The sequence below is a fragment of the Cetorhinus maximus genome, chromosome 30 (genome assembly GCF_964194155.1).
Source record: "Cetorhinus maximus chromosome 30, sCetMax3.hap1.1, whole genome shotgun sequence".
Taxonomy (NCBI): domain Eukaryota; kingdom Metazoa; phylum Chordata; class Chondrichthyes; order Lamniformes; family Cetorhinidae; genus Cetorhinus; species Cetorhinus maximus.
Genome location: NC_135908.1, coordinates 7,157,260 through 7,172,004, shown reverse-complemented (window position 1 = coordinate 7,172,004; position 14,745 = coordinate 7,157,260). Strand labels below are relative to the sequence as shown.

The window sequence follows — 14,745 nt, the reverse complement described above, 5'->3', positions numbered from 1 at the left end:
AGAAATGCAAGTTTATATAAAAAAAAATTACCCAACGCTCCAGTGTGTTACTGCGGTTAAGGGTGAGTCTTTGATTCACTGTGGGAGGGGAGAGAGTGGGAAAATTGGGCCGAAGAAGGATGGATTGGAGTATTTTCGTAATGCTAGGAACTGTGGAGCAACGGAGATATTTGAGGCGGGGGTGGGTGGGGAGGGTGTGGTCTATGTACAGAAATCACTGAAAACTAGTGGACGTGTACAAAATTAATTCAAAAAAACCTAATGGAATGTTGGCCTTTAATTAAAGGGGCTGGATTACCAAGGGCTGGAAGCTAGTCGGAGTTCCAGTTAGACCCTAGCTGGAGTAACCGCTCTCCGCTCTAGTTTTTCACTTCAGGAAGGAGATATTGTGCTGCACAGATTCATCCTAATGGGGTTACGTTATCAGGACAGGTTGTGTAGGGTTATACTCTCTGAAGCATGGAAGATTAAGATGACCTAATTGAGCTACTGTTAAAGGATTTTTTTATCCGTTCATGGGGATGTGGGCATTGCTGGCCGGGCCAGCGTTTATTGCCCATCCCTAATTGCCCTCGTTCAGAGGGACAGTTAAGATTCAACCACTTGGCTGTGGGCCTGGAGTCACATGTAGGCCAGAGCAGGTAAGGATGGCAGATGTCCTTCCCTAAAGGGCATCAGTGAACCAGGTGGGTTTTTACAACATAAAAGCAAAATACTGCGGACGCTGGAAATCTGAAACAAAAACAAACATACCTGGAAAAACTCAGCAGGTCTGACAGCATCTGCGGAGAGGGATACAGTTAACGTTTCAAGTCTGTATGACTCTTCAACAGAACGAAGGATGAAGAGTCATACGGACTCGAAACATTAACTGTGTTCTTCTCCGCAGATGCTGCCAGACCTGCTGAGTTTTTCCAGGTTATTTTGTTTTTATTGGTTTTTATAACAATCGGCAATGGTTTTATGGTCATCGTCGGACTTTTAAAACCAGATTTCTATTGGGTTCACCATCTGCCTTGGTGGGATTCGAACCCCGGTCCCCAAAGCATTACCCTGGGTCTCTGGAATACTAGTCCAGCAACAATGCCACCAACCCCCCCACCCCCACTAGAGAGAAACTACTTCCTCGGGTGGAGGGAGGGTTTGTGGCCCAGAACAAGGAGGCAGGACCTTAAAGTTAGAGCCAGGCTGTTCAGAGGCGATGTTAGGAAGCACTGCGTTCACACACTGGCTGGTGGAAATCTGCTGGGATCAGGGCTCTATTGAAAATTTCAAAAACTGAGTTTGATAGATTTTTGTCCTGTAAGGGTATCAAGGGTTTATAGAACCGAGGTGGGTAGGTGAAGTTAAGGTACAGATCAGTGACGATCTAATGGAGTGGCAGAACAGGCTTGAGGGGCTGAATGGCCTTCTCGTGCTCCTAAACATCGACAATTTAAAAATCCTTGTGATTTGCCGACTCCTGGATTTGCCTCAAGATATTTTTAGTGGCAGAGGTGGGGGAGATGGTGAAGTAGTGGTCATGTCACTGGACTAGCAATCCTCAGGCCCAGACTAATGCCCTGGGGACATGGGTTCAAATCCCACCACGATAGCTGGTGGAATTTAAAATTCAATTAATAAATCCTGGAATTGAAAGTGAGTCTCAGCGATAGTGACCGTGAAACTATCATCGATTGTCGTTTAAAAACCCATCTGGTTCACCTGATGCCCTTTAGGGAGGGAAATCTGCCCTCCTTACCCGGTCTGGCCTACATGTGACTCCAGACCCACAGCAATGTGGTTGACTCTTGATTGCCCTCTGAAATGGCCTTAGCAAGGCACTCAGTTCGAGGGCAATTAGGGATGGGCAACAAATGCTGGCCTTGCCAGCGACACCCACATCGCATGAAAGGAATACGTTTTTAAAAACGATGATTCACAGACGTTGATGGGGACACCAGACCTACCTGTACGAGTCCTGCCTCCTCCTCCTCCTCTCAGGAGACCTAATTAGGCAATTCCATGGGATAATAATGAACAGCCATTCAGTGCGTGGGTACGTGTATGCACGCGTGTGTAGCGATGAATCCTCAGCACAAGTTTAAATTGCCTCAGGGTAAAAAATGGATTCTTGTAGTGTGTCTGAGCACCCAGTCACTGCAGTGCAGCAGTTAACACGGAAAATGATTAACAAAAAGCGGGGATGGGATCTCTATCAACGCAAATAACACTGGTCACTTCATTGGCCAAGGTAAAAGAATGCTGCTCAAGTGGACATCTCGGTGGCAGTGTTCTGCCCCCTCTTCTCCTGCCCTCTTCCCCTCCCAACTTGCATGTAACTGACACGTTGCATCAGAGGAGCTCATCATTGGTGACTAATCTTTGAAACTCTGCTGGTGACCAGGTTAACTCCTTTTGTGACCTTTCTTCGTAGCTCCGAGTGCCATGGACATGACGACAGGTCAGAGGTCAGATGAACAGCCCATTCCCTCAACTGAGAATCTACCACGGCCAAATGGACAAACCAGGCAGGTGTCTTTAACACTTCATGGTAGCTCTAAGGGAAGGGGCTGCCTTTGCTTGGGTACAATGCCTTGTAAGGTTTATCTGTGTAAAGAGAAAGGGAGGAACCACTGCCCTCAGTACCTATTCACTATTATTGAGTCGATAGATGGATGGATTGAGGTGTCAGCCGTGGCTGTGGGCTGCATTCTTGCCTGAGTCAGAAGGTCGTGGGATCAAGTCCCACTCGAGCACAAAAAAATCCAGGCTGACATTGGCAGTGCAGCAGTGCTGGAGATGCTGTGTTGACATTGGCAGTGCAGTACTAAAGGAATGCTGCAGTGTCGGAGTTGCTGTGTTGACACTCGCAGTGCAGTACTAAAGGAATGCTGCAGTGTCGGAGTTGCTGTGTTGACACTCGCAGTGCAGTAGTGAGGGTGTGCTGCAGTGTCAGAGGTGCTGTGTTGACACTCGCAGTGCAGTACTGAGGGAGTGCTGCAGTGTCAGAGGTGCTGTGTTGACACTCGCAGTGCAGTACTGAGGGAGTGCTGCAGTGTCGGAGATGCTGTGTTGACACTCGCAGTGCAGTACTGAGGGAGTGCTGCAGTGTCAGAGGTGCTGTGTTGTCACTCTCAGTGCAGTACTGAGGGAATGCTGCAGTGTTGGAGATACTGTGTTCACATTGGCAGTGCAGTACTGAAGGAGTGCTGCAGTGTCAGAGGTGCTGTGTTGATACCGGCAGTGCAGCATTGAGGGAGTGCTGCAGTGTTGGAGATACTGTGTTCACATTGGCAGTGCAGTACTGAGGGAGTGCTGCAGTGTCAGAGGTGCTGTGTTGACACCGACAGTGCAGCATTGAGGGAGTGCTGCAGTGTTGGAGATACTGTGTTCACATTGGCAGTGCAGTACTGAGGGAATGCTGCAGTGTCAGAGGTGCTGTGTTGACACCGGCAGTGCAGCATTGAGGGAGTGCTGCAGTGTTGGAGATGCTGTGTTCGCTCTCGCGGTGCTGAGGGAGTGCAGCAGTGTTGGAGGTGCTGTCTTTCAGCTGAGATGTTAAACTGAGGCCTTGTCTGTTCTCTTGGGTGGCCATGTAAGATCCCATGACTCTATTGCGAAGGAGAGCAGGGGAGATCTCCAGGTGTCCTGGCCAAATTTTCCGCCTCAACCAAGATCACCAAAACAGATGATCTGGTCATTGCAGCTTGTTGTGAGTTTGCTGAGCACAGTTTGACAGCTGTGTTCCCTATAGTACAGCAGTGACTACGCAAGTACTTCATTGGCTGGAAAGCACTTTGGGACATTCTGAGGTCATGAGAATTCAAAAAAATGCAAAAAATAAGTTTAACCTCCGTGACGACTTGCCAAGCTTTGCTTTTCCGGCACCTCTAGTCATATTACTAACTGGGAGGGTTTCCTCCTCTCGTCCCTTTTCTTCCACCCTCCCCCCACTACTGCCTCCTGTAGGCACATGCTTGCACTGCTTGCTTCTCATCCTCCGTATTGACAGAATGGAGTTCTCTAGCGGTAGGTGGAACAGCAAGGGTAACGAGGGCGTTGTGACAAGCCAGGTTGTGTTATTAGCACCCAGACCCTCTGCTTGGAGTGGTTCGGGCAGGGAGGACTGGAAACCCTTGTTTAAAGGAGGCAATGCTGTTAATTTGTCTCTTGTTACCCCAGCAGCGCTGTCAACACTCACACTAACCCACAGGAGGGAGAAGGCGAAGGCAGAGACGTTGCAGACTCAACAACCAACTCCATTGGTGCTGAAGGTAGGATTGGGCCTGTTAACAAGGGCTGGAACAATCCCCGGGCCTGTTTTTCCTTTTTCTCCCTTTTTGTACCTCAATTCTCTGGGTCCTGTGAGAGGTTCCTGCGCCAGAGAATGGAATACATTCCATTTGCAGCTCCCCCCCAGTGTCCGGGTCGAGCCTCCTTTCGATCGGCCGCTGCGCGGGTTAGACACAGAGTTGAAGCTCCCTCTCCTGTGGGCTGACCTCACTTGACCGATCACCACTCTAGCTGAAACTTGCCTGGCTTGGTCCGCCTTGGCTTACAACCCGTTCCTGCTTGCTGCATGCTGGCCCCTGGTAGGAAGTGCGAATGCGTAGATGTCCGGCATGGTGGAGTTTAGCTGCGACGCCCCTACAGTCGAATAGCTCGTTGAGCAGATTTGAGCATGAAGAATGAGTTGGTACTTTCGGTGTACTGGTTGTGATAATGAAGAAACTCTTGGTTTATTCTAGAAAATTATAATTTTATATTATATTGTAAGAAATTAAACTACAGTGATTCATAGGTTTAAAACACATGAATGTCCAGATATATTGATGGAGCCCAAGATCTTGGAATCACTTAGAAAACCTTTGGTTGTTGCAGTGTGCAGCATCTACAAGATGCACTGCAGCAACTCACCAAGGCTTCTTAGGCAGCACCTTCCAAACCCACGACCACTACCACCTAGAAGGACAAGGGCAGTAGACACATGGGAACACCACCATCTGGAAGTTCCCCTCCAAGTCACTCACCATCCTGACTTGGAAATATATCGGCCGTTCCTTCACTGTCGCTGGGTCAAAATCCTGGAACTCCCTCCCTAACAGCGCTGTGGGTGTACCTACACCACATGGACTGCAGCGGTTCAAGAAGGCAGCTCCCCACCTTCTCAAGGGCAATTAGGGATGGGCAATAAATGCTGGCCCAGCCAGCGAAGCCCACATCCCAAGATAAAAATTAAAATAAAACTTAGGCGGGAACTTTGAGGTCTTTGCAGGTGAGTAAGACTCAATGGGCTGATTGGCCTTCCTCATCTGTGATGATCTTGTGAATGTGTTTTGTTTTTTTCAGGCACTTCCCAGGCTGGTTTTGGACTACTTGAATTATCTGAGAGCCAAGGAGGTGATCCCGAAACCAGCACCAACCAGGCCAGTGGGAGTGCTCATTGTCCGGACGAGATAAACGTAGACACCTCCAGCAGACCCTGCGAGGAGGCTGAGACCGGTAGGAGGTGGTTGACCGTTGAATGGGTGAAGACTATCAAAGCCGGTGATACTCAGCAGAATGTCCTTATAAGCATTTCGACCTTTCTCTTGTCGGTGTTTAAAATGTTCAGTAAATCCCTAACTCCCCAGACCGAGAACAGATTCCAGGCTGATATTCCATTGCAGTGCTGCGGGAGGGCCGCGCTGTCGGCGGGTTGGCGCTGCGGGAGGGCCGCGCTGTCGGCGGGTTGGCGCTGCGGGAGGGCCGCGCTGTCGGCGGGTTGGCGCTGCGGGAGGGCCGCGCTGTCGGCGGGTTGGCGCTGCGGGAGGGCCGCGCTGTCGGCGGGTTGGCGCTGCGGGAGGGCCGCGCTGTCGGCGGGAGGGCCGCGCTGTCGGCGGGGCGGGAGGGCCGCGCTGTCGGCGGGGCGGGAGGGCCGCGCTGTCGGCGGGGCGGGAGGGCCGCGCTGTCGGCGGGGCGGGAGGGCCGCGCTGTCGGCGGGGCGGGAGGGCCGCGCTGTCGGCGGGGCGGGAGGGCCGCGCTGTCGGCGGGGCGGGAGGGCCGCGCTGTCGGCGGGGCGGGAGGGCCGCGCTGTCGGCGGGGCGGGAGGGCCGCGCTGTCGGCGGGGCGGGAGGGCCGCGCTGTCGGCGGGGCGGGAGGGCCGCGCTGTCGGCGGGGCGGGAGGGCCGCGCTGTCGGCGGGGCGGGAGGGCCGCGCTGTCGGCGGGGCGGGAGGGCCGCGCTGTCGGCGGGGCGGGAGGGCCGCGCTGTCGGCGGGGCGGGAGGGCCGCGCTGTCGGCGGGGCGGGAGGGCCGCGCTGTCGGCGGGGCGGGAGGGCCGCGCTGTCGGCGGGGCGGGAGGGCCGCGCTGTCGGCGGGGCGGGAGGGCCGCGCTGTCGGCGGGGCGGGAGGGCCGCGCTGTCGGCGGGGCGGGAGGGCCGCGCTGTCGGCGGGGCGGGAGGGCCGCGCTGTCGGCGGGGCGGGAGGGCCGCGCTGTCGGCGGGGCGGGAGTGCTTTTCAGAAGCGATGTGAAATTGAGGACTCCAGTCTGTCTGATCCTGAAATATTATTAACTGAGGAACAGTGGAGTCTCCACCCTGCTGTCCTGGCCAACATTCTCCCCAACCAGCAGCACCAGAGTAACTGTCCATTCCTCTCTTTGCTGATTGTGGGATCTTGCTGTGTGAAAATTTAACTGCTGCCACTGTGCGTCGGTGGTAGAGGGAGTGAACGTTGGAGGTGGTGAATGGGGTGCCTCTCAAGACGGGGCTGCTCTGTCCTGATGGCTAGTGTTTGCTTGTACGTGAATGTCTACACTTTGCAGCGGGCTGGGAGCAAAGAGGTTGCTGAGGGAGGGGTTGACTTACCAGGGGATTGTGGCAGGCGGGTTGTTGAGAGTGGCCAGTGATGGCCTCGAGGCTCTTTGAGTAGCTGTACGGTGTGCTGACTAATACATGTGTGATTAAGGGATGGTGTTTATGCCTGTGGTCGAATCCTGCAATGTAACGTCTCTTCCCTGGGGAACGTTTAGCCGAGCGGGCTATTGTTCCATTGCGTCGGCCTTGATGAACATGACGCTAAATGCTGACTGTTCCTCAGTGAAGAGCGGTTTGACCACTGACCCTGTGTCGTCTGGGGGCAAGAAATGAGTTCTTTAACACGACTATCTCCTGATTCCTCACAGACCCCAATGTTGAGTCGGCCACAGGACTCCAAACAAGTGACAAAACTTTCATTGGAACTGCAATCAGCCGCCCAACTGAGAGGTAAGTTAGTGGGGCAAAGGGTTGGAAGTGTGACCGTGTAGGGAGTGGGTGGGAAATGACCGTTTGGCATCTGTTACATGTTTTTTTAAAATTAATTCACAGGATGTGGGAGTCGCTTGCTAGTCCAGCATTTATTGCCCATCGCTGGTTGCCCCTTGAGGAGGTGGTGGTGAGCTGCCTTCTTGAACCGCTGCAGTCCATGTGGTGTAGGCACACCCACAGTGCTGTTAGGAAGGGAGCTCCAGGATTTTGACCCAGTGACAGCGAAGGAACGGCCGATATATTTCCAAGTCAGGGTGGTGAGCGGCTTGGAGGGGAACTTCCAGGTGGTGGTGTTCCCATGTGTCTGCTGTCCTTCTAGATAGTAGAGGTCATGGGCTTGGAAGGTGCTGTCCAAGGAGCCTTGGTGAATTCCTGCAGTGAATCTTGTCGATGGTACACACACTGCTGCGACTATGCGTCGGTGGCAGGTGGAGTGAATGTCGAATGTGGTGGATGGGTGGCCAAACAAGCGGGCTGCTTTGTCATGATGGTTGATGTTGACTTCCATTCCTGGACTTTGTGACCTGGATATGGGGTCAGCTGACGCTGAGGGAGGACGTGTTTTTTTAAAAAAAATTCGTTCTTGGCAAGTCCAGCATTTGTTGGCCATCCCTAACTGCCCTTGAGCGGGTAATAATGGGGCCTGCCTACAACTGAGTGGCTCATTCGGCCACTTCCCAGGGCAGTTAAGAGTCAACCACATTGCGGTGGGTCTGGAGTCACGTGTAGGCCAGACCGGGTAAGGACGGCAGATTTCCTTCCCTAAAGGGCATTAATGAACCAGATGGGTTTTTACGACAATTTAGTAGCTTCATGAGCATTATTAATCAGAGAGCTTTTTATTCCAGGTTTCTGAATTGAATTTCAATTCCCTCCAGCTGCCTATTGGGATTCGAACACCCATTAGTCCCGCCCTCGGGATTGCTAGTCCAGTAACATTACCACTCTGCCACCATCCCCCACCCCCCCCATCAGTATTAATTTGCCTAATAAATCTCCAGCATGGGAGGGGAATTCAGGGCCAACGAGTCTTTGACCTTTCACCCTTGGGTTGAAGTTGACCCAAGACGGATGGGCCGAAGATCGAAACTATCTTTTGTTTTTGAAGAACGTTCAGTGTTTAGGCAAATGATTCCTTTTATTACATTGGCCCTCTCCTGTATCATTGCTGCTGTGTCCTTCGGGGCCATTCATTCACCCATGGTTAGAAAGCTTTGCTGTTAGGCTGGGAGGAGACTCGTGAGGAGCGTAAACACCAGCACAGACCCAGTTAGGCCCATTGTCTGTTTCTGTGCTGTTGACTGGATCTGACTGCAATTGCTGTTGCTGGAACTGCCGCTGGAGTCTTGACCGTTCTTGGGGTCGGAAGGACTCTTAACTACACCGCTGAAGGCAGGCAGCATTTCCATGGCAACTGCCCTGTTTTTCAATCTTGGTTTGTACTCCATGGGACCTCACCTGGCGTCATTAATGGTTTCCCCGCAACTGACGTCACTGAGATAACAGAACGTTGCGTTGGTGTGCGGGAGCTTGCTGTGCACAAATTGGCTGCTGCGATTTCCTGTTGTCAACAGTGACTATGTTTCAAAATGTATTTCGTTGGCTGTAAAGCACTTTGGGACGTTCTGAGGTTGTGAAAGGTATGTAAATGCAAGCCTCTCTTCCTTTTAAATTAAGAAGCTTAGTTTCCCTGAGAACCATTTAAACAATGACACTATCACAATGAGTGTATTTTATGTTCCTTCGCCACGAGTGACGGAAACACAGGAACAGGAGGAGGCCATTCAGGCCTTGGCGCCTCCCACACCATTCAACCAGATCATGGCTGATCTTCACCTCAACTCCTGCCTGTGCTCCATGTCCCTCGCTATACCCTTAATCAACAGAAACCTTATCAATCTCAGTCCCGAAAGCTCCAATTGATGCTAATATCCACATCTTTTATTGGGGTCGGTGGGGAAGGGAAGAGTTCCAGATTCCCACTACCCTTTGTGTCAGATATACTTCCTGATTTCACTCCTGAAAGAAGTGGCTTTAGTCTTATTGTTATCACCCCTTGTGCTGAACCTCCCCCACCAGCTTTGCCATATCTATCCTATCTGATCATTTCTGCATTCTAAATACTTCAGTGTGCATCCTAAATCTCCTAAACTCAAGGGGGATACAAGACGATTTACTGCAACCTGTCTTGGTATCATTCTGGGGAACCTGCACTGCCAGCCGTTCCTATTGGTGAGATGTCCAGATCTGAACTCCGTCCTCCAGGGAGACTGACCAAGGCTCTGTACAACACCAGAGTGCTGCTGGCAAATGGAATGTGCTACCAGAAATAGTCCTGGAAACAGAGTGTGTGTTATGGCTTTTGCAAGAAACAAATTAAACGTTTGAGAGCGAATGGGGAAAAGGAGAGAGGACTGGAATTGGGTGGGTGGCTATTTCAAGAGGACCCAGCTCAAGTGCGATGAGCTGACTGTCTATTCCTTAATATTCTCTGCTCCTACTATGACTTGTAGGTGATGTCATTATTGATCCATGGTGTCTCTGAAACCATGGAAACAGATGCAGCAATGACAACACTGTTAGCAATCAGACCGTCCTACTCCATGAAGTGGTTGGTCAGCAATAATTGAAGTGTATTTTGAATTAAAAACTCGTGGACAAAATGGCCAAGAGATCTTTGTGACAGGCCCTGCCAGGTGGATCTCGAAGGGGTGACAGTGCAACACCAAGGTAGCCTCATTCCCTCCGTGCGATCCTGCTTCAATAGCCTCCAGGCTCCTCTCCAAGTGAGACACCATACTGATTTGCTCTTGGTGTAATCTTTCCTTCAGCCTCGCGCACTCCATATACTGGAACACCCTCCCCTCGTAGAAGCCCCTTCACCACATGGACTGCAGCAGCTTAATGAGAAGGCTCAACAAGCGCCCGCTCTGGGCAGTGAGGGACAGGAACTCTCTCTCTCTCTCTCTCTGAGTCATAAAGTCGGGAGTTCAAGTCCCACTCTAGAGACTTGAGCACAAAATCCAATCTGACACTCCCACTGCAGCACTGAGGGAGTGCTGCACTGTTGGAAGTGCCGTCTTTTGGATAAGACATTAAGCCACGGCCTTGCCCGCCCTCTCGGGCGGATGTAAAAGATCTCATGTTGCTATTCGAGAAAGAGCAGGAGAGTTCTTCCCGGAGTCCTGAACCAATGTTTATCCCTCAGTAACAGTTTTTTAAAAAAAAACAGATTATCTGGTTATTATTTCATGGCTGTTTATGGGAGCTTGCTGTGCACAAATTGACTGCCATTTTTTTTTCATTCATGGGATATGGGCTTTGCTGGTTAGGCCAGCATGTATTGCCCGTCTCTAGCTGCCCTTGAGAAGGTGGTGGTGAGCTGCTGCCTTGAACCGCTGCAGTCCATATGGTGCAGGTACACCTACAGTGCTGTTAGGGAGGGAGTTCCAGGATTTTGACCCAGTGACAGTGAAGGCATGGCGATATATTTCCAAGTCAGGATGGTGAGTGACTTGGAGGGCAACTTCCAGGTGGTGGTGCTCCCATCTATCTGCTGCTCTTGTCCTTCTAGATGGTAGTGGTCGGGGGTTTGGAAGGAGCCTTGGTGAAGTCCTGCAGTGCATCTTGTAGATGGTACACACACTGCTGCTACTGTGCGTCGGTGGTGGAGGGGGTGAATGTTTGAGGATGGGGTGGCAATCAAGCGGGGCTGCTTTGCCCTGGATGGTGTCGAGCTTCTTGAGTGTTGTGGGAGCTGTACTCACCCAGGCAAGTGGAGAATATTCCATCACACTCCTGACTTGAGCCTTGTAGGTGGTGGACAGGCTTTGGGGAGAAAGGAGGTGAGTTACTCATTGTGGGATTCCCAGCCTCTGACCTGTTCTTGTAGCCACAGTATTTATATGGCTGGTCCAGTTCCATTTCTGGTCAATGGTAACTGTTTGCAACAGTTTACTTTGTGACAGTGACTACCCTTCAAATAAGTACTTCACTGGCTTTTTGACATCTAGGTTGTGAACGGTGCTATATAAATGTAAGTCTTCCTCCTCCGAGGACTGCAGCAGTTCCAGGTGAAGTTTCCCCCTCCCCCCTCCTCAAAGTAAGTGGGCTCCGGCAGTGAATGTTGGTCTTGAAATTGCCGCCTATGGTTCTGAGATAAAGTTATAAAAAGACCACTGGATAGGAAGTGGGAGAGCCGCCCACTGGCACTTGTTTGCCTCAGTTGCGTTCATGTCTTTCTCCTCTCTTGGGCTGGCCCACCCTTGTCCTGTCGAGGTAGCCATTTGCTAGACCTGATAACGGGAGTTTGTTGTTGGGTGTGGTCACGCCTACAGGTCTGGCAGCTTAGCTGGTAGGCTTGCCCACTCATCCCTTATTGAGTTGGCGTACACACACACACACACACACACTCACTCACTCATGGGCCCCATTGTCACCCCTGGGTTCAGAGCAGTGAGCGAGCCTGACCTTATCAATTGAATGTTGCAGGTCAGAGGTTACATCGAGCGTGCCCGCGCCCTCGTGCCAGGAGAAGCCGGGAGCCGCCAAGGAGACGGTGGCCCGTTTCGCCATGCCTTCCGGACCGCGGACTGAGGAAGCCCCGTCTCATCCGGACCCGGGACACTCCGAGATCGCCCCGCCGCAAGAGGACGTGCTGGAGCCAACACCGTCAGGTGCGTCTTGTGTTCGTGTGCGTACGTCCAGAACTCCGTTCGCTTGTTCGGTCAGGGGTGGCTCGCTCTCACCTCCTGAGTCAGAAGGTCTGGGGGTGGGGGTGGGTTTCGAGTCCCTCCCCAGAGACTTGAGCACAAAATTGAGGCTGACACTCCCTGTGCAGCATTGAGGTCAGGCAATGCTGTCTTTTTAGTCAAGACGTTATATGTAGGCTCCATTTGCCTCATCAGATGGCCATAGAAGGTTGCATGGTGCTATTTTGGAGAAGAACAGGGGAGTTCTCCCCAGTCTCCCGTCCGTTATTTATCCTTCAATCAACGTCACAAAAAAACATTATCTGGCCATTATCACATTGCTCTTTGTGGGAGCTTGCTGTGCACAAATTGGCTGCTGCATTTCCTACATTACAACAGTGACTACACTTCAGAAAGTACCTCATTGGCTGTAATGTGCTTTTGGACATCCTGAGGTTGTGAAAGGCGCTGCTATGTAAATGAAAGTCTCTTTCTTCTTGTGAGGTATTGTATCTAACACCCTCACTTCTCAATATGATCTGGAGATCTTCTGTGCCGCAGCAGACATGATATGCCTACCAGGAAGGTCAGATAGCCTGGGGCTCTTTGCTCTTGAAAAGGCTGAGCAGTGACCTGATAAAGATCATTAAAATTAGGAAGGAATTCACCCATCATAGAGTGATTCATAATAGAGGAATTCACTCTGCTGGCATACCGACAATGTTTGCACTTGTGGGAGAGACTAAAACTAGTGTCATCAATATAAGACAGTCGCTAATAAACCCAATTGGGAATTCGGGAGAATCTTCTTTACCCAGAGAGTGGAAAGAATGTGGAACTCGCTCCCACAGGGAGTGGTTGAGGGGAATAGGCTAGATACACTTAAGGGGCAGCTGGATAAACACATGAGGGAGAGGGGAATAAGCTGATAGGATGGGAGGAGGCTCATGTGAAGCATACACACCAACATGGATGTTTGTTCAGTAAAGTGACCAGTTAGAGGGCTGTAAAATTCCAAGCGGCTGTATTATGTGTCTGAGGACAATTTCAGGTAAATGTTGGGAACTTACTGCCCTGTGTGGTTCCATTGGCCACTGAGACTTATTAATTGAACTGTCGGGTGAGTTGAACCATTGATTAATTAACTCCCTCGGACCCTTGGCCAACAAATTATTGGTGCCAGTTTCCAGTTTGTCTCTTGAACACCCTCTCACTGCTTTTCTCTCTCAGGTCCCAGCGCAGAAACTCCTTTGAGGAGTGAAATCGTGTCGTCTGCCCGTGTTGATCACCTGCAGGTCCTTCATCTCTCTGGACAACCCACACTGGAACACGAGAACCTCTTGGAGTAAGTGCCGGCAGTAACTGAGCTTGGATTACAGCGGCTCGATGGATGTGTGAAATCTGCATCTGGTGGATCGTAGAGTCAGGCATTGCCCCAAATTTAAAATTCCCATCCTCGTGATAAAATTCCCTCCCTGGCCTCGCCTGCCCCTATCTCCGTCACCTCCTCAGGGCCCCACAGGTATCTGCGATCTCTGTGCTCCTCCAATTCTGGCCTCTTGTTCGTCCCTGATTTTAATCACTCCTCCACTGGTGGCTGTGCTTCTACTGCCTGGGGCCTAAGTTCTGGAATTCTCTCCCTAAACTTATCCCGCTTTACAGGAACATTCTAGGGAGGTCTTGTGATGCGGTGGGGGAGTAGTCTCCCTGCCTCTGGGCCAGAAGCTCCAGGTTCGAGTCCTGCTGCAGTACTGATGGCCAAGGAAGGTGCGTTCATGATGTAGTCAAGCAGGTTGATCATCAACTTGTAAACCCTACCAAACACACGCCAATGGCAGGTGGTAAGAGCGGGAGAGATTCTTGGTCAGCCATGTGGTTGAGGGAATTGGAGGCTCTACCCTCACTATCCATAGCTCCAGACTAAAACAAGCATGTAAAGATGTAAAAGCAAAATACTGTGGATGCTGGAAATCTGAAACAAAGGCAAAAATAGCTGGAAAAACTCAGCAGGCCTGACAGCATCTGCGGAGAGGAACACAGTTAACGTTTCGAGTCCGTATGACTCTTCAACAGAACTAAGGAAATGTAGAAATGAGGTGAAATATAAGCTGTTTAAGGGGGGGTGGACAGGTGGAGCTGGATAGGGGGCCAGTGATAGGTGGAGACAAAGAAGAGATTGCCAATGATGTCATAGACAAAAGGACAAAGGGGTGTTGACGGTGGTGATATTAGCTGAGGAATGTGCTAATGATGACATTAAGGGTAGAAAGCAGGACAAGCAAGGGACAGATAGCCCTAGTGGGGGTGGGGTGGAGGGAAGGGATCGAAATAGGCTAAAAGGTGGAGATAAAACAATGGATGGAAATAAATTTAAAAATAATGGAAATAGGAAAGGAAAAATATATTTAAAAAATTATAAATTATTGGAAAAGGGGGGATCAGAAAGGGGGTGAGGATGGAGGAGAGAGTTCATGATCTGAAGTTGTTGAATTCCATATTCAGTCCGGAAGGCTGTAAAGTGCCTAGTCGGAAGATGAGGTGCTGTTCCTCCAGTTTGCGTTGGGCTTCACTGGAACATTGCAGCAGGCCAAGGACGGACATGTGGGCATGAGAGCAGGGTGGAGTGTTGAAATGGCAAGCGACAGGGAGGCCTGGGTCATGCTTGCGGACAGACCGAAGATGTAAAAGTGTATGTTGCCATAGCAACATGGACTCCTTGGGGCGGAGGGTGGTCTGGCTGGCTCAGTTGGCTGGACGGCCGGAGTGGATCGGATTGGTGCCAATA

General features: G+C 51.2%; 1 protein-coding gene across 1 annotated transcript in view; it reads left to right on the top strand.

Moving 5' to 3' along the window:
- The window catches only part of tp53bp1 (tumor protein p53 binding protein, 1), a 127,502-nt gene that overhangs the window by 17,678 nt on the left and 95,079 nt on the right, over nt 1–14,745 (top strand). The window contains exons 4-9 of the mRNA XM_078532204.1: nt 2,417–2,510; nt 4,165–4,256; nt 5,332–5,484; nt 7,146–7,227; nt 11,761–11,945; nt 13,191–13,305. Coding sequence (XP_078388330.1) covers nt 2,417–2,510; nt 4,165–4,256; nt 5,332–5,484; nt 7,146–7,227; nt 11,761–11,945; nt 13,191–13,305 — 721 coding nt within the window. The remainder of the gene's footprint in view (nt 1–2,416; nt 2,511–4,164; nt 4,257–5,331; nt 5,485–7,145; nt 7,228–11,760; nt 11,946–13,190; nt 13,306–14,745) is intronic.